We start from the raw sequence: 25129 nt of genomic DNA, 5'->3' as shown, positions 1-25129 counted from the left end.
GATTTTGCTGTGTATTATGGAAAAGAAATTTAGTTTTTTGAAGAAAACATTCATGGATTTTTCTCAATTTATTGGACCTCAACAGTTTGCAGGTTCAACACAGCTTTAAAGGGCTCTAAATGATCCCAACCGAGGCATAATGGTCTTGCAAAATGAAGAAAAAAGTGTACCTTTAAACCACAACTTCTTGTCAGTTGGGATCATTTAAAGCCCTTTGAAGCTGTGTTAAAACGGCAAACTGTTGAGGTCCAATAAAGTCTATTAAATTGAGAAAAATCCAGGAATGTTTTCCTCATAAAACTTCATTTCTTCTCGACTATAATATTCATGTTAATGTTAACATTCAGACCTCCTGCCATTTAAATCCCTGTGTTTTACAGAGGATAATACAAAGGGAAAGTTATGGTTACGACTGGCCTAATGTTTTCTGCTCCATTAAAGGCACAATATGTAAGATTTTTGCATTAAAGGTCACCTATTATGGAAATCTTTACAATATGTAATATAAGTCTCAGGTGTGTCAAGAATGTGTCTGTGAAGTTTCAGCTTAAAATTCCCTAAAGAAAATTCATTATAGCATGTACAAAATACCCCTATTTAGGTGGCAGCAAAAAAGTGCCGTTTTCACCTTTTAATGCAAATGAGCTACAGCTCCTCACTCCCTTACTACAAACAGTGACACTTTTTGTTAAAAATAAATCTGATTTCTGTAAATACAGACCGGGACAATAGTATATGAAGAGTTTCGTTGCAAAACGAGATAACCACCATTTGTTTATTGTTCAGAAATCTCGTTGTTTGGTTGTGCATTCCAATTAATATCAATTCAATTGCAGTTGGTTTGTTTTGATTTAAACCTTCATAACTTAAAAAATACAGCTAAGTAGCACCATAAAGCAAAATAATAACATGATAACAAAAATGTTAAAAAATGGATTTATCTCGTTTTGCAATAAAACTCTTCATATTTAGCCTTATTAGCGCTACAAAGTGCTAACAAAGACATCAAGATAATTTACTTACCCCCATGTCATCCAAAATGTTGATGGTTACTTTTTTGTTCAGTCGAGAAGAAATAAAGCCTCCCGAAGAAAACATTCCTGGACTCTTCCCAATTTATTGGAGCTCAACAGCCCGCAGTTTCAACACAGCCCCAAAGGGCTCCAAACGATCCCAACCGAGGCATAATGGTCTTGCAAAATGATGAAAAAAAGTGAACCTTTACACCACAACTTCTCGTCCTGCACCAGCCGTGCAACGCATCAACGAGACCCCACGTAATGTGTAAGCACGTCAAAAGGTCACGCATGACGTATGCAAAACTATTGTCCCAGTGTTTACAAGTGTGGAGAAAGAGGACCGTTTCGACGTTGTTGTAAAGTATGTGGTTATGCATTACGTGAGGTCGTGCCGGCGCGCCACACGTCCGGTGCAAATCGAGTAGCCGTGGTCAAATGTGCATATTTTTTATTTTTCTTGCCGAAAATGACAATTATTTTGCAAGAACATTATGCATCAGTTGGGATCATTAAAAGCCCTTTGAAACTGTGTTGAAACTGCAAACTGTTGAGGTCCAATAAAGTCTATTAAATTGAGAAAAATCCAGGAATGTTTTTCTCATAAAACTTCATTTCTTCTCGACTTTAATATTCAAGTTAACATTCAGATCTCCTGCCATTTAAATCACTGTGTCTCACAGAGGATAATACAAAGGGAAAGTAATGGTTACGACTGGCCTAATGTTTTCTGCTACATTAAAGGCACAATATGTAAGATTTTTGCATTAAAGGTCACCTATTATGCCCATTTTTACAAGATGTAATATAAGTCTCAGGCGTGTCTAGAATGTGTCTGTGAATCTTCAGCTTTGATCTAAAAGGTAATTTTGATCACCTAAAGATAATTTATTATTGCATGTCCAAAATGCCTCTATTTGGGTGGGAGCAAAAAAGTGCCATTTTCACTTTTAAATGCAAATGTTTTGTTAGATCCTCTCCGATCCTAAGTAAATTATCTGGATTTTTTTTAAGAAAGTGGAGTAATCCTTTAATGTCAGTGACATTAAAAACAACAAAAATGATTACAGATTGTGCCTTGTACTGTAATATCATATTTCAGTAAGTTCGTAAGCATGACCTGAACAGCATTCATTTTCGCTGACTCACTTCCTGTTAGTATATAAGGAGTCATATTTGCATGCATAATAATCAATCGTCAGTAATTCATGGAGCAATTTTAAAGCCTGAACCATTCACATTTCTATGCAGGTGCAGCACATCAAAATATAGACCTTATTCATTATCCCACAATCCCTCCTTTTTGAAACACTAGAGATGGGTCTCTCCCAGGCCCCAGCAAGACCTTTTTTCACTGACTATTATTACTTTAGCTATAAAACATTACTGCTGTGCATCTTGATATAAAATAATGGCACTGATGTATGTCAATATATGTCAGAGCAAGATGTTTTTAAATTAAGGCAGCTTAAACACGCATTTCAGTCTGGGACTAAAATAAGCCCTGTCCTGGAAACCCCCTATCAAGTTTTTTATAGCATAGGTGTTCTTAAATATGTAATACAAATGCACTTCTATTATAAAGTGGTTTGTCCTTTGTTGAAAGACTGACAAACTTTACAATGAGCACTTTTGACATTTGCTAAAAAGATTAATCCGTACACTCTATAAAAGGATGTGTTAATTTATTTTTTACATACATTATGTTTTATGTTATGCTAAGTAACACATTATGTGTTGATCTTCTGTTCAAATAAATAAAACAGACAACACAAGATATGTTATCCTTAACTAGACACAAAATGTGTTGTTTTAACACAACGATTATCCACAAACCCACAAAAACTTGAATTTAAGCTTAGAGAACTACTTGCAGCTGAAAACCAAAAAAATTGAGTAGGTTAAAAAAGATATAAGTGAAAAAAATTACCACTTGGTCTCCTGGTGAGACAGGGACCAGGTCGACACTCTCCAGCTGTGCAGTATGAGTAAGAAGAGACGATGGACACTGTGTCAAAATCTCATCACACACTGCTGTGAACTGACGGCATATAGAGAGAGAGAGAGAGAGAGAGAGAGAGAGAGAGAGAGAGAGAGAGAGAGAGAGAGAGAGAGAGAGAGAGAGAGGGAGGTGGTGGTTAAATGAGAAAAAAAATCATCTTTGAAGTAATAAGGCTTGATGATGGACATACTGACATAAACAAGAAAGCAATATAAAGACAAAACATTATAAGAATGAATAAGAGAAAAATCCTCCTGCACATTAGGGGAAACTGAATATTACAGAGCACCAATCATCCAATTCACGATTTTACATTTCCTTTGGTGTGTAAATGTGTATTACTACATGTTTACGATATGCAAAAGGTACAAACGCCAAAGTAAACGATGACGCGAGTTATTGTCTCCAGAGTAAAACTCTTTTGTTGGACTACAACAAAGACACGGATTGTAGGCAACAGTTTACTTCCTGGGGCGGTTGACGTGGACATGACGGTCATTATCATAATTCCACCTGCATCAGACATACAGCCTAAGTAGTCTATGGCTGCGTCTGAAACCGCCTACTTCCATACTATATAGTAGGCGAAAAGTAGTAGGTGAGACGAGTAGTAGGGCTGCACGATTTGTGCTAAAATGTTAATCACGATTTTTCTCCATGGGAATTGAGATCCCGATTGTCTCAAACGATTCTCATATTTAAAAAAATAAATAAAAAATTATTGCACTCAAGTAACAAAAATGTGCTACACCGGACTTTTAGTTATAATAAAGTGTCTTCAAAGTCTCTTTTCCTTATTTTAGAAGATCAGAGGCCGGTTGCATAAACATAGCCATGACGTTAAGACTGCGTCTTAAGTATGATTCTGACTAACTAGCAATTAGTTAGGGCTAATCAGTCTTATTATTTGGATTTAAATTAGACCAATCTACCTTTCTATGTAACATACTTAAAACAGTTATGATCAGTCTCGAAGAAAAAAATTTATGACTAACTTTTAAAGCTAGTCTTAAAGTTTTATGCAACCGGCCACAGTAACTTAAAATTTGTTAGCTGTTAAACATAAACAATAGAATGTTGACACTAATAAATAAAAGTACTTGTACAAAAAACACAGGTGCTTTTTATTTTAATCAAACTGGTCAACCTTAAAACTTTAAAAACACGAAACCTTTAAGGAACTAAACGAAGATACAGAGCCCGTTTCTCTGCAGCCTTCTGGATACGCCATGAAGACAGTCTTATTTCAGAATATTAACAATTATAAAGTTGATTATTGTTCTTAGTTAATCGTTAATTGTTGAAATACGTTTATGACTTGCAAATGTAATGCTCAGTTAAGTTAAACCAGGCTCGGTGATGTATGCAGCCCGCATATGAGACCTACGGAGGCTGCAGCCTTCCAATTGAAAAACGGCCAGAGGTAACTTATTTCCTTGCCTTTTTTTTAACCAATATTGTTGCATCGTCACTCTCTCCGTTGCCACCAGGATTTTCCTCAATGGCGCACGTTTTTCCTCTCATTTGTTTGAAAATTGCCGCTCCAAATCCATCAAGTAAATCTATGTGTTTAGGTTTGCGGCTTTGTTTCAGGTCACGCGAGTGACAGCCAAATGCCGCAAATGAGAGGAGAGAAACGATCGGGTCTGATTGGTGAATGAATATGGGTTTGGTTTTACACTGCGTGAGTGTAAGCAAATTTAACTGACATAACATCTGGATTGTTGTAATGTAAATACATGAACGCAGTATCTGAATACAGGAAAATACTGTACATGCAAGAGAATCGCCGTCCTTTACAAAGAGAATCGCGTGCATGTATGAATCGAGATTGTGATTCTTTTTCGATTAATCGTGCAGCCCTAACGAGTAGTACGTCCGAATTCATAGTATTCGAAAAACAGTAGGCGAAAAGTACCCGGATGACCTACTACTTCCGGCAATATCCCGAAGTATGTGGAAAATAATGTGTTTTTGTAACCATAAACCACGTGAACACATTGTATTATGCAAATACACAAAATAACGTTGTTTTTAGCATTGTGCTCTTTAATTAAACGTCACAACAAATTGACACCCATAGGGCTCTATCTTACACCCAGCGCAATGCGCGACGCAAGTGTCTTTCGCTAGTTTCCACCCTAATTTTCACGTTTAGCGCTGCGTTGTTTAAATAGCAAATGCATTTGCGCCCCCTTTTGCGCCCATGGGCGTTCTGGTCTGAAAACGAGGTGTGTTCAGGCGCTTCGTTGGCGCGTTGCTATTTTGAGGCAACTAAAATAGACTACGCCATTGACCAACAAAAACCTGGTCTAAAGTCAATGGCGCAATGTGTTTTATGTTATTTAAAGAGCGCATTTGTATGCGCCTATAAACGGGAGGACAACGCGGGTTTGCTTATCACAAAGTACATGAATGCGCAGCAGCACAAAAATGCTTTTAAATATGAAAGATTAAAGGATTGAATGTAAAAGATTATTATTGAATCTCTTGGACATAAATGAGGACTAATTATGAGACGTTTGAAGGCGCAAAGAGCTGCTTCACCTGTAGACTGGTAAGTAAATAAATGCTTTGCTTTAAACAAATGCATCTGTTTTTAAATGTTTTTTTAAATGCTACCTCACGGATTTATTGTATATGATGACTCTGTACCTGCGGATATGGTGAGATGAGAAACATTTTTTAATAATGCTTAAAAAAAAACTCTTTGCTAAAAAAAACGCTGTCCAAAGTGCTGAAACGCGCATAGAGCCGTTTGTAAATTCTTTATCTCCTGTTTGTTACAAATAAAGTATTTTTAGAGTACAAACCTTATCTTACATACTTGTAAATTATTTTTTGATGATATTGGATAGCCATACATTTAAAGCAATTACAAGCCTGGTTTTTTACTTCCATGACTAAAAGAAAACGGGTTTTAAAGGTTTTAATAAAAAAATAACAATTTTAATACAAGTGAAAAACAACACGATTATCTAACATTAATCTTAAACTGGGGATCTTCTTCCTCCGCTTAGTTTTTCAGTTTACAAAGTTCGTCATCTAAATAGGGATTAGACATAGCGCCAGCGCAACTTGCTTTTAAAGGGGATGAGAGCTGAGACTCTCATTGGTTTACTGCACGTTACGCCCAAAATACTCCCATTACAATAGGACCAACCCTTTTCGACCATGCGCTCGGCGCACAAACCATTTTTCCCGTCGTTAAATTAGGATTCGGACACGCCCATTTACACGTTGCGCTGTGCGCTTTAGACAAGGCGCTTAGATCGTTAAAATAGGGCCCATAATCTGCTGCTGTTTAAATACAGCCATTGAAAGTAAAACAACATGTAAGAACATATAATCAATTATCTCTTACTATAGAGATGACGTCCTTCTCCTTTTCAAACACAGCGGTCTCCTGTAGGGGAACAGAGATAGAAAGAACATTTACTAAAAGCATCCACCCACTGAGAAGTCAATGTAACTCCACATACGCCCGGGTCGATTCTGCTCATTAAGTTAAATGAAAACCCTCTAATGATCCTGACACTACACATCGCTAACATTCAACAAACAAACCTCAGATGGTTTAAGCCAAACTGAACTACAACAAGAGCTGAACAGGACAACTCTCTTCCTCTCTTCCTTCACACACGCACACACATTCAGTAAGGTGGAAAGAATTAACCGGAACATGTAGATCATAAGCTAATTAAAAGATTAGTGCCAACAGACTCGGTTAAGGATGAGACAATATACTGGGATTCATCCTGATTTACCGATGAGTCAAATCTTATATAAACACTGAAGCGAAGATTCAAAGTTACAACTCATTCAGCCATGAAATTCAATTTAAATAACTAAAACAAATAATATCATGTTTAACTTCAGATGCGTTCGTGTTAGCTTAATGAAATCTAAATGAAAGTTTGTCTAAGGCATACAAGTACAGACTATTGCATTAATATAACCTGAAACACAGCTGAAGGATTATGTGGCAGGTTTGTGTGTGTGACACACTGATAGCTCACTTCTCATTACTTTAAACAGGTGTGTCACTTCCTCTTGTATCAGAGAGAAACATAAACCCCATTCACACAGCACTTTGGTCCATGAAAATTTCCGTAAAATTGGCAGAGTGGCTTCTGTATGAACACAAACGCGTCCCGTAAATGTTCTGGGATCGCTCTCTTGTTGTTGTTGTTGTTTGAAAGCGGATGGTCTGTTCTTTCATTTTATATTTATGTTTATTTAAAGAAGATAATTTTTCTGTAAGGCATTAAACTAAAACCGGGTGGCAACTTAAAAAAAAACGCTGACGGGGAAAGAGTTCAGCATATGCTTACAAGCATATTTGATCATCACTTCAACAGCACAATATAAATGTTAATGTATAAATTAGATGAATGGTGATTTATAAAATAAACACCACCGTCTTTAATCATATTTTCATTGTATCTTTACTGCGTCTGTGTTGTTTGTGAACTGCGCTCTGTTTCAGTCACACTTGATTCTGAGGAACTACTTTGTTTGGCGGAAGAGTAATATTTATACTAATATAATTACAACTTATTTGTGTTTTATTTTATAAAATCCCGCTAACTTTATGCATATGAAGTAACCGTTTTATAAACGCAATAAACCCCTCGAAGCGTTGGGCCACCAGTGCATTTTGTAACAGCCAAGGGGGTCGTGCCTAACAACGCCCCTTAGCTGTTATAAAATGCACTGGTAACCCACTGCTTCTTGGGGTTTATTGGTTTATTAGATTTTAAATAAAAGATAACGCAATTATTTTTCATTTGTTTATTTTCAAAAAGTAGAAAATAACTGACAACAAGAAAATGTTTGGTGTTTACTGTCAGTATCCTTCAGCTGATTCAAGTTACGCGTTCGTCTCCCGTTGCATCATGGGAAATATGAGTGAACGAGTGTACATCGAATGTACCCTCAAAATCTGAGTGCATTGTGGGTAAAAAGTAGTGAATGAATGTAGGGAATGAAGTTGTTGACTCAGGTTTCGGACACCACTACAAAATGGCCGACACTCGATATAGTGCACTATATAGTGGATAGGTAGCGGTTTCAGACACAGCTACTCTCATCTTAACGTTTTTTTATAAATCCATTATCCTGCCCGATTAAAACTTAAAAATGGAAAGTAACATCAGAATTAACAATTAATTTACGTACACACATCCTAAAATTTATCTTGTGTGACTGATATGCTGTAAACCGGGTGAATTTAGATCATGATATTGAATGCAAGTCAATGACGCCCTCTGCCGGTTGGGTATACCAAGATGGCCTCTCGAACTCTGCGCTGGCTTCACCTCACGCTGTTACTTAAGCGTTCTATGTGCAATCCAGTCATTTACATAGATCAGTGGTTCAAACCCATGACTGTTTCACTGCTAACGCAATGCTCTACCACTGAGCTACATTATACAGGAGCACTAAAAGGCATTACACTGAAAGAGGACCTGAGTGATACGGCAGGGACCTGAATAGCACAGGGACCTAGTATGCACTTTTACTTGGCCACATGGCAAACACCAAAACAACCACAAAGAGTCCCTTAGCAATGTGCTAAAAACAATGAGAAAAGCTTATCCACTGCATAGCAACACCCTGACAACCAACACCTGGCATTGGGTTGGCTGTTAATTGTATGATTTTCAGGTCTAGACATAAAAGCAACTGAGAAAAGCAAGGTAATATAAGCCTGTGCTTGGCAGTGTCCGATTCTGATTTCAAAAGTAATTTTCTGCTTATTTGCGGTGATTGGAAAACCATATAATTTAATAAGAGGTATATAATATGTGTTGTTGTCATGGAAACAGATGTAAATGTAAAAATGGATGGACCGACAGGCTGGTGAGGTCAAACAGGACTCAAAATCACATAGACGTAGACATTATTTATGTCTTTACATCCAGTTCAGAATCATATTTACACCTGTCAAACAAAAGTGTCAAGACTGTCTTTTTATAGGTCGTCATGACACGGTTGAAGCACAGAAAGCTGCTGAGAGATGATTTTCTTTCTGACACTGCTTTAAATCTAACTTTTAAGATAAAAGCTATAAAAAGATGCCTAGACAGGCAGGCTTGACTGAAGAAAGAAAGAAAGAACAGATGTGAGATCTTTGTGATACACCTGATGATTATTTTCTCTTCAGTCCTGCTCTGTTAGCTCTATTGAGATGGAAGAATTCACACAAAAGAGCTTTATTCAGCTCAAAACATTTTACCTTGTTATCCTCGAGTCCTCAACAAAGCTCCTCATTTTTCGCTGATAATGATCATTACCTCTGTTTTCAACACAAAGAGTCTTTCCCTTTGACAAAATACTTCTATGTTCTGTATCTAGTCCACTGTGTTATTTCATGTCCTATCCCTTTCTTCTTTCAGGACTAAAAGTCCATTATTGAAGTGATATTTAACTATTTAACTCCACATAAGCATTGCAAAAGCATTTGATGTTTAGTACAGTAAATAGCTGCGAAACAAAAACAAGGTTTAAAGGGCACCTATGGTCCGATTCTCAATTTTAAATTTTCTTTTGTTGTGTAAGTGTATATCATGTGAACGATATGCAAAAGGTACATAACCCAAAGTAAACAATGACACGAGTTATCGTCTCCAACATAAATCTCAATCAACACACAGATTGTAGGCAACGGTTTACTTACTGGGATTGGTGATGTAGACAAGACCGACATTATCAAGATTCTTTTAAACAAGGAGTGTCACATTTCCAGATGACATCAGAGGTATTTAGGCCAATCACAACAAGCAGATTAGCTGGCCAATCAGGGACACAACGCTTTTCAAATCGATTAGTTTTGTACAAAATCAGTCCGTTTCAGGAAAAGAGTGAAATCTAGAGCTACAAAAATGTACACTGTAAAAAAATTCCAAAGAAATTGCAATGTTATTGCAGCTGGGTTGCCGGTAATTTACCGTAGATTTAAATGTGTTATTCACTGGCAAGAGTCTGTTCAAAGTTAAATAAATTTTAAACATTAACAAGTCTCTATCTTTACAGAATAAAACTATACAATAACAGCCTCATGCAAAGCATTCTGGGAACCAGAAATCATCATCAACCTTTTTCTGTTTTTTGCTTCAGATTATGTTTCCCAGAATGTTTTGCTTGATCCTGTTTTTTTAGTTTTACTCTGTAAAGACAAAGACTTGTAAATGTTTAATATTCATTTAACTTTGAACAAAATTTTATTTTTAATTTAAATCTACGGTAAATTACCGGCAACCCAGCTGCAATTTCTACGGAATTTTTTTACAGTATATGGTATGTGGAAATTAGTGTGTTTTTGGAACCATAAACCATGCAAACCATTGTATTATACAAAAAACACAAAATAACATTGTTTTTTAGCAATGAAATAGGGGCTCTTTAACTCCCAGGGGTCTTGTTTTCTCAAGCAGAGTCACTTAAAATACTCCCATCATTCAATTAATTAAACAATTACATGTAAGACATCTTTTGAAACTGTGAACGGTCTACTTTTATTTGTGTAATTTCACAAAAACGACAAATGTTTGTGTTTTTGTCAAATAAAATAAATTAACACGGTGTCTTACAGACGTCTCTGTCTCCGGCAACTGTTTCTCAAAGCACGTTACAAAAATCAATTGATACCTCGCGAATACTTGTCACACAAACATGATACATACAGTTTTCGAATTGAGGGGGGCTGGGGTGGAACCAGACCTCCTAAAATAAATGTAAACTCTCAAGTGCGCCTCACGCTGCTTTCTGGAGGAACTGATAGATGACAATTGTCAGTTCGCAATGTCTCTGCGTTTAGTTATTATGTTTAGTTATTATCTTTAGGGTTAGGGGCTTTTTAAAAATTCTTCTCAAACTATATGTTAAGGATCATTTGGGGTTTCTTTGATTAAAACATTGACTCAGGACCAACAAAAATCCAGGATCACATCTTGGCGAACCTATAATGACTGGGGGGGGGGGCTTAGCTAGGGGACCCCCATAATCTTTGAAATAATTAAAACACTGGATACAGTACATATATCTAAAGAAAGCCTGAAATATCTACATTTAAACAAACTAATTACATTTTAAATGAATATTGCCTGTTTATGTAATATTTATGAAAGTAAAGCGAGTTTCTCCCGTCTAACCTCATTATTTCTAATGAGATCCCACCCACAAGCAGAACCAACTATAATGTGTGAATCACATCAATATTCATGACCATTGACACTCCCTTGAATAATGCCTTTACACAACAAAAAGTGTCTTACAAAAGTTAAATCAATATATTGTTTCATGTGAATGAAGGGTAAAATGGTTTTTACATCTTTTTGTAGCAAATTCAAACTCTATAAGATCCAGTACTCCAGTGTGTGTTCTTTGGCCTTATTACAGCAACTTTTAAAATATATTTTTACTAACCATGCATAAACATCATTTACAGTACAAAATCTACATACATGTTACTCACATATCATTGTAGCCCAGTTTGTGCTGAATACAGCGTTATGTGATATAAGCCACTATATGTTTTAAGAAACTGAAAAAAGACCAAATGTAAAAGCATGTCATAACCTCTGCCAGTGTCCCAAAATGGTCAGACCCCAGGGTGTTAACGGTAAAAATGGTCACAAGCTGTCACTGGGGGAGTACCCTTTATAAAGGTCCTAATATATACCATTATGTACAGATGGTACACATGTATGTACCTTTCAGATACAAATATAAACTCTTTAGATGCAAATGTGTACTTTTTGAAAGGATACCACCCCAAACAGCTAGAGACCATTTTTTTAATCATACTGTATACAAAGACACACAGCGAAATCAAATGCTCTGTTGGTGGGTCATGGGACCTTAAGCAGAAATGAAGATACTAAAATAGAAGCTGTGACTATGTGGATCCATTTACACCTCTCATTACATTGGTATAAACAACACACGCATGTGCGCACATATTGTATAATGTTATGTATTTAAGTTAATTAAACGTTTGAGATGCTATTTTCACACAATACACAAAGGCCCAAACAGTGATAAAGTAAGAGGTGTATAAGGAACTTCAAAAATATTATGTTGAGATAAAAGTGTATTCGCATTAAAGATAAAAAGAGCGCACACAGTACCTCTGTCTGATCTGCGTGACCTTTTCCTCTAAATCTATAGGGCTACGTTATTTCTGTACTCCATGTGTCATTTTTTGCTGTCACTAACTTTGTGCCTCCCATACTCTCTCTCTCTCTCTCTCTCTCTCTCTCTCTCTCTCTCTTCCCACCTCTTTCATCTGTTCTTTAATTAATCCTTCTTTCACTCCCTCACTACTTTTTTATTTCATTACACTCTTTCTCACATGTAGATTCATGGCATGTTTTGCATTAGCAAAGCATTACAGACACACACACGAGACATAAAATAACATCATTTAAATATAAACTAATTATTGTTTCATTATCTACACAAATGAATCCTAATTCTTTCCGACCTCGTGGTGTAGTGTTACCGATATAGACAAACACACACACTCAAAACATGCACAGACACAACCTTATCTTTATTAAGATGATCCTCTGTATCTGTAATAACCCCGGGGACACGCAATTTTTGTTCATGTGCTCACTAAAACCTCGCAATACCGCCAGTAGTAAGCAATGCACACACTAGTTTATCCCCAGAAATGTCTGCACGACATGTTAACCTTTGGCTTCAGGTGATGATGGTGTCCTATGAAATTCAGGTGCCCCCCACCTGTTGAAACGCACACATTCAGTCGCTCAACGCTTCTTCAAATGTCAACAGCTTATTAAGTAAGCAAAATGCACAGTCTATTCCAAGAAACCTTTGCATTGTCTTGTGTTAAGACTGAACTTTTCCTGTAATGATTAACAGAGAGTGATGTGACCTTTTTGCTCTGATCTGAGAGCTTACAGGCTGATCATATGACGGTACATAATTACTAATTTGTGTGATTCTATTGAAGAGCATCAAGTCCCTTTAGAAAAGTCATGCCACTAGGCAGCAATGTTTGCAACGCCTCCGGGCAGGTATTTAAGTCTTACAAGACTAAAGTCCTACAGTATCAACATGAATGGGGAAAGAAATCATGTGCTAAAACCACAATTAAACAACATATTTCTGACCAACAATTCAACCTGACATCGACTGCACCATAACTTTTATTTCGTAAGCTCAATTTGCGCTAAGGTTGTTTAAAGTGCCTCAAGTGATTGTACAAAGCCCCTCCCCTAAAGAATCATCACAGTCTTTTTCGATGAATGTTTGGTTATTATAACTTAAAGGCGGGACTTCCGTCGCCAAAGTGGCCATATTGAGCGTTGCTTTGTCCTGTATTCATAGGTCCTGTTCCTAATGGCACACTGTATGTGGACTTTCGGTCTTGTGGCCTTAAATTGCGCGTGCTTGCTTAGTTTACGAGTCCGTAGGGTGTCCTATTTGTAATTTTTACTCTCTGAAGTGTGCTCATCAGCGCCCCTATGCACCCTTGATGCAGTCTTCGGCGAAGCCCGCACTGCAGCAGGCTTCGCACACTTTACCAACTCAGAAGTCCTTGCGAAAAAGCAATCAGACCAATCAGACGACGGATGGGAGGAGTTCACACTGATGGACAACTACTTTTCCTATTTCCTGCGTGCCACTCGAGTCTGTCCCACAATACGAATCCGGTGCACCCTCGTGGACTCGTGTCAAGGGTCCCTAAAGTCTGCACTACATGAGGTCATCAAAGTGTGGACTCTGAAGGGGGTCGCACACCGGACGCGCCGCTCCACGTCGAGTCGCGTTCTAGAACAACTTGGAGGTATCATACACAGGAAGTGCACATTAAATAGCACAAGCTTATTCAGATAGTGTCTAATTCAAAATGCAAAATATACGTTAGCAGCCAATGTTAATCATTAATGATTTGGGACAAATATGATGTTATTTATTGTTAAACTATGTGAGTGGCACTCTGTGGCGCCAAGTTGAGAAACTTCAAGTTGAGAGTCTTAGCTGGGCACTGCGGACAGGCGCCACCTGTCGGCGGCAGTGTGCGTATACTCATAAAAAACAATGTGTTCGATCTTTTTAGAATGGCGTGGCGCTGCGCAGCGCGTCTGGTGTGCGACCCCCTTCAGGAAGTCCGGAGTGTGCCATTTGGGACAGGGCCATAGTAATGGGGTTCTCAATCTTGTTATATTTACTGTAATATCTTACTTTGATATCACTTAAGAAATGTGGTCCCACTTACAGATTTGCCACAGTTTCTTCATTGGCTTCTCTATGATTTGTGCCAAATTTTTACACAACCAACAATTCTGCATAGATTTGATAATATAATTATTTATTTTCAATGTATGATTTATTTTTCATTCTGCTTATTATTCTCTTCAATAAGAGGCATCTGCCCATTGCTTTTCATTTAAAATCTATGCATAATTTATTTGTTTGGACCATACTTATTGCTATAGATTATAGTAAAAGTTATGTAATGTGTAAATGTATTGCAACATGTATTTTGCATTGTATTGTGTATATTGTATGATGAAATGTGTGTCTAATGTAATGCACATGTCTAGTTGATAATGACATGAATCGTAACTTTAAAACTGTTGCATGCTTAGTAGATTTCCAACATGACCAAGTAAAATTCATAAACCTCACAAGTATTGAAAACTAATTTGCAACGAAAACCCTAATCACAAGGCCATCAAATATTTTTGCTTTTAAAATGCAATGCTCATATGATTTCAAATGCATTTAAAAAGCAATTATTGCAAGTAACCGCTGACCACTATATCAAATTATGTGAAAATTAATCATGTTTTCCGTTCCCAAAATGGTTTAAATTGCTTTCCTGAAACATTCAGCAGCTCAGACGTATCATTAACCCTACGGGCCAAACTGTGAGTTTGTACATTAACTCCTCTTTTATTGCTGAGGTTAAAGAGTCGCTTACTGTTGCACAGGAAAGCGTTTACACACCTAATACACACAGAATGTTGTTTGTAGTGTAAACAGGAGGTACAACAATGCTTTTTAATTGGGAAAGATGCCATCAGCTCTAAGAGAATGAACTTACAGACAAAACAGGAGGATGAATGACTCCCTGTGTGTGTGCGCGCGTGCGTGCGTGTGCATGTGTGTTGTGTGTATGTATGTATGTATGTATGTATTGGACAAGTGACAAAAATGAGCTGATAGTATCAAATGAGAACATTTTTAGTGCACATTGCGCATTGTTTCAACACACACATACACACACAGTTAGCTTCTGACTCATTTACACACTTTCCTTCCCCTCTTTAGCAATGATGTTTTCTCTTAAAGTGGAACTGAGTCACATCATCAACCATTCAGATTCACATTTAAAACACGTAAAACATATGTCCAAAACTATTTTGAAGAGACACGCCTGTGCAAAACATATTTTTCGTTCATTTTGTTCCGACTGCAAGTACACTAAAGTTGAAACTTTCCAAATAAACACAAAAACTTTTGTGTTTATAACGAATATTGGGAGACATTGCTTACAGATGCGACAAACATACAAAATGCTTGCAATTCATGCTCCCTAGTTTTTATTAAAGTGAGTGTATTTGTGGTGTCTTGAAAGGCCACAGTTGTCGTGAATAAGCTTAAAGCAAAAATTGTGGCATAAAAGAGAGAAAATGAGCAAGACAAAGTCAAAAGTCGCATAGGTGAACAATAAATTCCTACTGTTTTGGGTCCAGATGATCGATGTTATATTGGTAAAGTAAATCTCATGTGACCTTCTCTCCTGTATGATCACCACAGGTGAATAACACTCGACCAAATGTTTTTCACTTCTCATATTCTGACTTTAAATGCCCCTCCTCTTTTGCTCTCTCTCTCTCTCTCTCTCTCTCTCTGTGTCCTCTCTGAATGTCTCAGCTCCCCTGACTTTGCTGAAACCAGTGAACTCATACAGACGTAATGGAAAAATGGAAAACATGCACTGGTCTGCATTTTAGTGTGTCTGTGTTTATAAGGTGTAAAACAAACAAAACAATTAGACAAAATATTCATCCAACTAATTGTTTAGCCTAGCGAGTACACAAATAGTATGATATACAGTAAACATGCTTACCTTATGGACGGTGGTGTCCAGATCTTTACAGAGAGTGACCAGTTTCTCACTTGCCGTGTATCCAGTTTGCTGTGAAAACTGGTATCTGTTAAAGACAAACACAATGTGGCTGAAAAGAGATTCAAGTAATTTATTACTTTGTAACTTATTTACAACAGACTCCCAAATAGGGTTGCAAAGGGGCGGGAAGTTTCCGGTAAATTTCCATAAACTTTCCATGGGAACTTAATCTGGGGAATTTGGGAAATATTCCAAATTGGAAACCTAACAGGAAATTATTAGCCTGGGTGCCAGCCGATCTTAGCCCCGCCCACAACATTTTGAGAAACGGGAAGATCGGTCTGGGGTTTCACCGTTGAGGAGCTACTATGCTCGACCCAAAGCTGGTCGACCAATCAAATTGTCAAAGCGGGCTTTATACGATGATGGACAGATGATCAGTAACGTAAATCAACCACGTCACCAAAGAGAGCGTGTGTTGAATCTGTTGTTTACAACGAAATGGCTGCCGCGGTAGAAATCAGATGTGTGGATTCTGACATTGAGTCTGTTTTAAAAGATATCGACAGAGCATTGATTTTTAAAGGGGAACAGAGAAAAGCGAGCAAGGCATTTGTTGATGTTTTTGCCGTCCTTCCTACGGGATTCGACAAAAGTTGTCGCACTTATGAAGGATCAAGTTAAAGAAGCAACTGAAATGGGTATCACGGCGATGCAACTCGGTGTGCACGACGAGATGGATATAATTAGCGGTCGTTGCCAGCTTATTTTCGGAAGCCCGGAATCGTGGAGGGACATGCTAGGCTCCGATATTTTTCAAGCAAACGTAATGGGTATCGTCGTGGATGAAGTTCAACTAATGTACAAATGGTAAGAGATAGTCTTATTGTATGACTTAATGTGATAAAAATGAAATGTTGTAATCATAGTAGGTGTTGATGTACGTTCGCTAACTCAGACTTGTAGTGTGTGTCATTGTAGCGAAAATAACTAGCAGTTCGGTCAAGCTGCAAATACGTCAATTCAACATACGTCTCACACCCCGTTGCTCTGATTGGTCGTAGGTCTATCCAATTGAGTGCAGAGGCATTTTTTGGTTGAGACACGCCTCATAATTATAGCTCAATGGAACTGTGTGTGAACTGTGTATAATAACTTGCATGTATATATTTAAGAAATGTTTACATGTGTATATATATTTGTATATTTATGTATAATTTATATTAGATGTTATAAATGAAGAGTTTCGTTGCAAAACGAGATAAATCCATTTTTTAAATTTTTGTCAAAACATGTTTATTATTATGTTTATGTTATCATGTTATTATTTTGTTTTATGGTGCTACTTAGCTGTATTTTTTAAGTTATGACGGTTTAAATCAAAAGAAACCAACTGCAGTTGAATTGATATTAATTGGAATGCACAACCAAAAAACAAGATTTCTGAACAATTAAAAAAAAACGGATTTATCTCGTTTTGCAACGAAACTCTTCAAATATAAATACTTAATATATAATTTTTTTTTTTTTTCAAATTATACATGCAGGTGTGCATATTTATATATAAATAATTATTATACACAGTTCACATACATATATGACGTAAACAAAAACTTTTATTCTGCTATAGATTAATTGCGATTAATCGTTGTGCATCCCTAATTACCGTTAATTCCCATGGAAAGTTTCCAACCTTAAAAATTCAACCCTACTCCCAAAAAACAAAAGCTCACTACACAGACAAATATCTTTTAATGGACCATGCTTATTACTAGCAATAGTACAAGAAAATCAAGCATACAGGTAGTAAATGGGAGAAAAACTGGGCGACCAAAAAGCTTAGTGCTGCTGCGGGTGTGCCATCAGGTTTTCCCCTTTTCAAAATCCCACTTCCTCACAGACCTTTAATGTAGCGCTGATTTTGGATACCACCAGTAATGTGGTTTTGTGAGTCTGGTGTGAAAAAAAAACAGTTTGAATCCCAGTACCCATGTTGTAAAAACGGAAGTTAGTTATTAGTTTATAGTTTATAAAGCTTTAAAGATGGATTTTTTTCTTACAAAATCCCATCGATTCCCCTTAGATGTCCTTTATTAACCCCTGGTGCCAAGTGGATTACTTCTGTAAAGGGTGGATGCACTTTTCTGGGCTTGAAAATCGTTAACCCTGTTATAAAGTTTGGAAGAGGCAGGACATTTACTAAAATAACTCAAATTGTTTTCATCTAAAAGATGATAGACATATGTATCTTGGATGGCTCGAGGGTGAGTAAATCATAGGGTCATTTTTATTTTTTGCTGAACTAATGCTTTAACAGAGACCTGGCATGGGTATTTAAACCAGCAAATATTGACATCTGAGATATCAGTATGGTTAAAAACATTTGTTAAAGGGGACATATCATGAGCTGACTTTTTCCATGTTTAAGTTCTATATTTGGATCCCCAGTGCTTCTTGTATCAACTTAAAAAATGTGAAAAAGATCAACCTAGTAACTTGAATCCCTGAAAGAAAAACTTGAATAGACTGTAAGAACTAATTCAAAACGAAAAGGTGACAGAGCGTTTTCTCGAGTCGGTCCTATATTGTGGAATGAACTCCCATACATGATTAGGTCAGTAAAGTCGCTGGCTGTGTTTAAGTCACTGTTAAAGACACATTTATTAGAGGTAGCATGGGGGCCAGTCGGAAGCGACTTGGCTATTGTGTGAAAGTGTCAAAATCTGTTGTTGTCTCTTGTTTTTATATTGTCTGTTTGTTTTCTGTGCTCTTAAATTGCATTGTTTGTATGTATGTTTTTTAAGTGTTTTAGCTTGTCGTTTGTGAAGCACCTTGGGCAACTTCTGTTGTATTATGTGTGCTATATAAATAATAAAAATAAATAAAAAAAAACTTAGTTTTGGTAAACCATTCTCTGCAAGCATGTGAAAAAATAGGTCATTGTGGCTCCCCTTGTGATGTCAGAAGGGGATAATACTGCCCCTTAATCTGCACTATCTAACCACGGAACTGCCATTTATTGCAGAGATCAACTTATTTGGATTTTAAGGGACACACCCAAAATGGCACAGTTGTGCTCACACCTACAAAGTGGCAATTTTAACATGTTATAATAAATTATCTAGATGGTATTTTGAGCTAAAACTTGACGTACGCACTCTGGGGACGCCAAAGATTTATTTTACATCTTTAAAAAGTTTTGTAAAATGTCCCCTTTAAAAACTTTTTTCATACCAAGGTTGACATTTGCATGGAATTGCTCAGATTAACAGACACAGGTTAACTTTTATTTCACTGTCGGCCTCACCTGTTGAGCAAAGAAATGAGACCTTTGGCCGCTGTGATGACGTCCACCACTGCCTGCAGTACGTGTTGTGGCAGAGTGGTGGTGCTTGGCACATCGCTGGCATTAACGCGCCAACGGCCCTGTATGGTCATCTGAAGAGTGTGAGCCAATGCGCGCAGTTTCTCTGTCAAGCTGCGCACATTCTCTCCGCCACCACTGTACGTCTGCGCAGACACAGGACAGAGGATGTTAAGATAAGTGTAAGTGTACGTGTGTTGATTCCAGGCTGTTGCGCAACATGACAAAAGCACAGTAATGACAAAACACACTATTTAGACATATAAAAGTAAGTTTTAAACAAATGTTTATAACTCATTTATTACTTCAGTTTTGCTTGGTATGTCCCTGATCCATCATATCTTTCACTGTCACAATAACTATGATTTAAAGGACGCTGTAATAACCTTTGGTTTGGGTTTAATTTCCGCTAACTATGCCTGGACGAATGTGGAGACTTTCTCTTATATTCTTCTTCATGTTTTGATCCGAGAGGCTGAGCCAGATTTCTGCTGTTACGACACATGTAAGGAGTCCTGGTACCAGCAGGTCCATATTAATCCTTCCAACAGGCAAAACATTTACTGAGTACATGCACTGTCAGTGAAAGTTCACAGCCAGCAAGCCAGCAATTATCACATTTAAAATCTGAAATGAAGTGAACTGACAGTGCTGTGGGGTGCAGACGTCTGAGACCACACATTTGAGATGTTTTTTAAGATATGAAAAAGATGAACCAAAAAAACTCTGACTAAAAGCAAATGAGACATATTAAAGATTATACAAGCAAATTTGGGACACTGACCATGTTAACTATGCTCAAAAGGTCAGATTTTTACCTTCCCCAAGGCATAAAAGGTGCCCTTCGGAAAATATTCAAATCATGCTGGAATGACATTAAGAAAGAGCATACTAAGCAGCCCAATCACAGACTATTGCAACAGTGTAACTGTTTAAATAATGTCTTTTACATAACATAGTGCACCATTTTATAACACACACGTAAAGGTTAACAAACAAATATTTTATATATTTTATATTTTTATATTATATATATTTATTAGAAGCAGAAAAACAATGCGAGCACAATGAAGTCAGGCAAACTTCTTTATCATCTTGAGAATTCCCCATTCAATCTATTGCTATTAATAGATGCTAAAAAATAATCCCGCTGACCTAATGCTGCCGATTTTGGCATTTTCAGATTTCTTAATTAAGGCATATTTTCTGCTATGTTGTAATCTTACCAAAGCACAGAGTTTTTCCACGGCATCCAGTATGAGTTCCTGATGTCCGATTTTATGCACTCCCAGTTTCTCCAGCCTGGCGGTGGAGAGATGCAGCAGATCTGAGCCCGAGAGCTTCCACTCAGAGATTGAATACTCCTGCAGAGGAGCATCTAGACCTGACACAACACACACAAATAAACACATAAAGCATCACAACATCAGCTAAATATATTACAATAAAAGGCTTTAACTGTGTTACAAACATAAAATAAAGAGATTTGATGATATTTATTTGTATATGGATTGGTTTAAAGAACTACATCCATTTTGAATCGTAAGGTCTAATGCTGCGTTCACACCAGCCGCGGTAAAGGCGTAAAGCACGATGCGCGTCTGGAGGTCTCGCGGCACGAATGAGGCATTTAGCGTGGCCCGATAAAAGCGATTCTGCTTCATTCGCGCGTCTAGGCACCCCATTTATACGGTGCAGCCCTTCGTGGTCCCCCCCAAGAAAATTTATGACATAAAACCTTAACATATTAAATTATACAATGTTGTGCTGTTGGTTAGTAGCCTTATTTTTCTGAGATTTAATTACTCAGAATTTATAATAAATTAATTTATTTTATAAAATGTCATAAAACCGGGGCCCCCCCTGGCACCATCTAAGGGCCCCCAATTTGAGAACCACTGCCATACAGTACATGGGCTGTTTACATAATGGTTGTCAGATTTAAGACACTTAAAGCAATAGTTCACCCAAAAATGAAAATTCTACTATTTTGCTTGTTATCAAAAATAAACAGGCCAGTCTCACGAAATTACGTACTTATAGTCACATAATTTTTTGATTCTTTTTCGTGATACTGTCACGAATTTCCAAATTTTTTTGTGATCGTACCACAAATTTCTGTTTATGTGTCATTGTCACGTAATGGTTACTCAATTGTTTTGTCCCATTTTCTTACCATTGTCGCTTCGGTTTAGGGTTAGATTTAGGGATAGACCTATACGGATTTTTATAGTGCCAATACCGATTTTTGTTTTATCAGCCTTAGCCGATGACTGATACAGGATGCTGATTTTCTTGAGCCGATATTTGGAGCCGATACTGCTTTTGCTCACTCGGTTTACATCATAAAAATGACACGGTGATGCCAAATGTTTTAATTTGAAAAAGTAACATTTATTGAACTTAAAAAACAGCATTTGAGGGTGCTACGGAACCATGAACTGCACTCTGCACAATGACTTTCGTCAATGACGAGGAACTATCAACAAAGGATATTGATTTCTAGCACTTTACTACTACAAATATATATATATAGAGATGAGAAATAAAAACCCGCTTTGTCTAGCTATGATCAGCTGTTAGGCAGAGCTTTCGATGTTGTCATGGAAAGGTTGGTTGTTTTAGTCACATGACCTGCAATCGCTTGCGGCTTCCAGCACTCTGTCTGTAAATAATGCCGGAAATAATCGGCGAACACAGCAGCTGATGCCGATACACATAAAACTTGCAAATATCAGCATCGGATGATATAGCGAACTACTAGTTAGATTTACATAAAATGACATCCTTACCCAAACTCAACTCTAACCCAAACGCCAGGCGACAATGGTTTAAAACCAGAAAATATATAAAAATAAATCAGATTTTTTTTTATAAACCAATACTTAAAGTGACATCCTAACGGAAACACCAAATCTAACCCTAAACCGAATGGTCAATGGTTTGAAAATAGGAAAAAGCAGTTGAGTAACCAATACGTGACAATGACACGTAAACAGAAATTCGTTATACGATCACGAAAAACGCGGAAATGCGTGAAAGTATCACGAAAAAGGTACATAATAACTATAGGTACATAATTTCGTAGCAAATAAACTACTCTACGGATTTTGTTGTTATTGTTTACGAGAAGTTAAATTTGATCCACGAAAGCCATTTGTTTATGTTGTTAGTGCTGAAACACTATAAAAATCGTCTATAAAAGAAATGGCTACATAAGGACCACACAGTTTATTTAGTTATCTTAATGGGCTTAAACTTCTATTGTTTTATACAGTTAATTATTACTAGACTAACCCCAACACACACACCCTAACACACCCTTTATTTGTTTTGTAAACGTTTATAGCGCATATTTACAACAAAAACCAAATAAATTCTTTACATTCATTCAATATAATGGCAGGAAATGAGTGGTCAAGTGCCCAGCACGCTGAACATACACAGCTGTTGTTGTTGAAACTAACACACCTGCTTTGTATTCACGTGACAAAATATTGGGAACTTCGGAATGATTAAGTTGAGGATCGACCGGCAGAATGCTTGTGCGTAATGGGATGTCTTATAATTGTGATCTAATTTAATTGAGATTTGGAGCATTAAAGTTTAATTTCAATGTATTTGACATGAACTTATTCAGTCATTATTAAAGATATCAAGGTTATATTTTCACAAATAAACAACTTCAGCTTAGTTTTCACAGACTGGGGTCACATTTTTGTAACCTGCTGTATGCTCACGGACACAAAGTATTCAGGTTAAAGCTTATTTCCCGAGGATTTTGTGCCCTGAGGGAAATTCCTTTGTGCAAGATTTTACGCAACAAGATCCAGAGCCAAATTCAGATCCAGTCTCACAACTGCCGGATCTGGATTCACAACAATCTACAGTATTTTCTCGTGATGCCTGTTTCGACTAAACGACTCATAACAGGGCTGTTAAGTTGCTTTTTTTGTCCTTACGCATTCATATAAAATGTAAGCCAACAGCAGGCGACTTCTAGAAAAACTTGACAAATAGGAGTATCTGTAACATCTTGACTTGGTTATCATACCTTTAGAGATTTCATATAGTGACCTAAAAACCAGGATCTGAATGATCACATGATACAACCTGAAAAATTATATACTGTAAGAACATAAACAAGTTACAGTTTAATACGTTTAATAATGTTAACTTTGAAACGATTTACATTCATGCCAAGACTACAAATCTCTTCTTAAGAAATAAGCAAGGAGATTTGATATTTAAACTAGTTTGGAGACGTAAAAGTTATGAAATACATATCAGGAACAAAAACACATTTAGGGGCGGAGTTTTGCCTCAATAAAAAAATAAGACGCACATCAACAGACCACTTTTAAAAAGGTTCAGATAAGTGAAAATTATTAAATATAATGTGTACAGACATTACAAAAGCTACTTTATATTTCCAGGCATACTATTCATTACTATTGCAAAACCAACAACTAAATATTTACGAAGCGCATGCACGTGTTTCAGTAGTATTACATAATAAAACTAATAATAACAATGTCAATACACAGTTGCGCATGTAAATTGTATTCAAATAACGCTATACGAGTGTTAAAGTGAAACCGAACCTGGGACAGTATGTAAAAACATCAGCATTAGGATCGTGGGCCAGTCAAGACTTGAACAGTGAATGACAGCACTGCATTGCATTCATACTATCAGTCCGTAGGAAAAGTGAGTACCCCAGGGTTATTTATTTACACGATGTCTGTTTATAAACCATTTTAGCTCCAGTCGTGCGAGCCTAACAAACTCACATAACGTTACAGTAAACAAACGTGAACGCGCTTCCTCATTCCACTATAACACCTTCCTCAGGGATCCGCGTCGCTCCCGTTGCACTCGGCCACACTTTATCTCTCTTCGCACTCATACAAAGTTTCCTGTCTGTCGGTTAAAGTACAATCAGGCACACGTATACACACCTTCGAGCCATGAGGTAACTCTTTCGGTGCTCCAAGACGTTACGGGCTCCATGTTTTTGGGAGCATGAATTGAAAATCCTGTAAAGTGTCCCGTAGCTCAATGCGCGTGAAGTTTCATCCTGCTGGTTACTGGCACACCTTCGTACAGGTAATGGTGTGCTGTCAGCCAATAGTGTGTTGAGCTGATGTCAGGCTGTGATTACTGCGACCTACATCATACTGCGCCTGTCTCGGTTTGAAGTGAGGGGTCGATGAAACTCTTTCATACTGCCTACTTTATTTCCTAATAGGCTACAGTACATGAGTTTCTCCGTTTGATCGACTACCTCCCTGCTGTACCCACCCACATAACACTGACTGTATACTTTAGTATTTAATATTGTAAACGGTAGTGTGAAACCATACCATAATACATATTAATATTACAGTTATCAGTTAGATAGCGAATACTGTATTATACAATAACAAAGTGTAGTAACTAACTACTATGCTATAATGAAGTATACAACTTCGATCCACAGACAACATACATTGATAAAAAAAATGTATAGATTGAATGTGCTGTGTGTTGATTTGAATAAAAGTGTCTGCCAAATTCATAAGTGCACACTGTATTTTTTTTAAATGTAATGTAATGACATGTAGCCTACCATACTACATACCACAGACTGT

The 25129-nt window shown here is 37.1% G+C and overlaps 1 protein-coding gene across 1 annotated transcript in view; it reads right to left on the bottom strand.

The window, feature by feature from the left end:
- The window catches only part of cnksr1 (connector enhancer of kinase suppressor of Ras 1), a 48382-nt gene extending 23680 nt beyond the window's left edge, over nucleotides 1-24702 (bottom strand). Inside the window, exons 1-6 of the mRNA XM_073869722.1 lie at nucleotides 24458-24702; nucleotides 20723-20880; nucleotides 19440-19642; nucleotides 16133-16217; nucleotides 6391-6424; nucleotides 2947-3074 (exon numbers count right to left, since the gene is read on the bottom strand). Of these exons, the coding sequence (XP_073725823.1) occupies nucleotides 2947-3074; nucleotides 6391-6424; nucleotides 16133-16217; nucleotides 19440-19642; nucleotides 20723-20880; nucleotides 24458-24509 (660 nt within the window). The 5' untranslated portion in view covers nucleotides 24510-24702. The remainder of the gene's footprint in view (nucleotides 1-2946; nucleotides 3075-6390; nucleotides 6425-16132; nucleotides 16218-19439; nucleotides 19643-20722; nucleotides 20881-24457) is intronic.
- Between the last annotated feature and the right edge of the window lie 427 nt (nucleotides 24703-25129).

The sequence above is a fragment of the Misgurnus anguillicaudatus genome, chromosome 7 (genome assembly GCF_027580225.2).
Source record: "Misgurnus anguillicaudatus chromosome 7, ASM2758022v2, whole genome shotgun sequence".
NCBI classification, from domain to species: domain Eukaryota; kingdom Metazoa; phylum Chordata; class Actinopteri; order Cypriniformes; family Cobitidae; genus Misgurnus; species Misgurnus anguillicaudatus.
The sequence above is the reverse complement of the archived record's forward strand: the minus strand, read 5'-3'. Positions and strand labels throughout refer to the sequence as shown.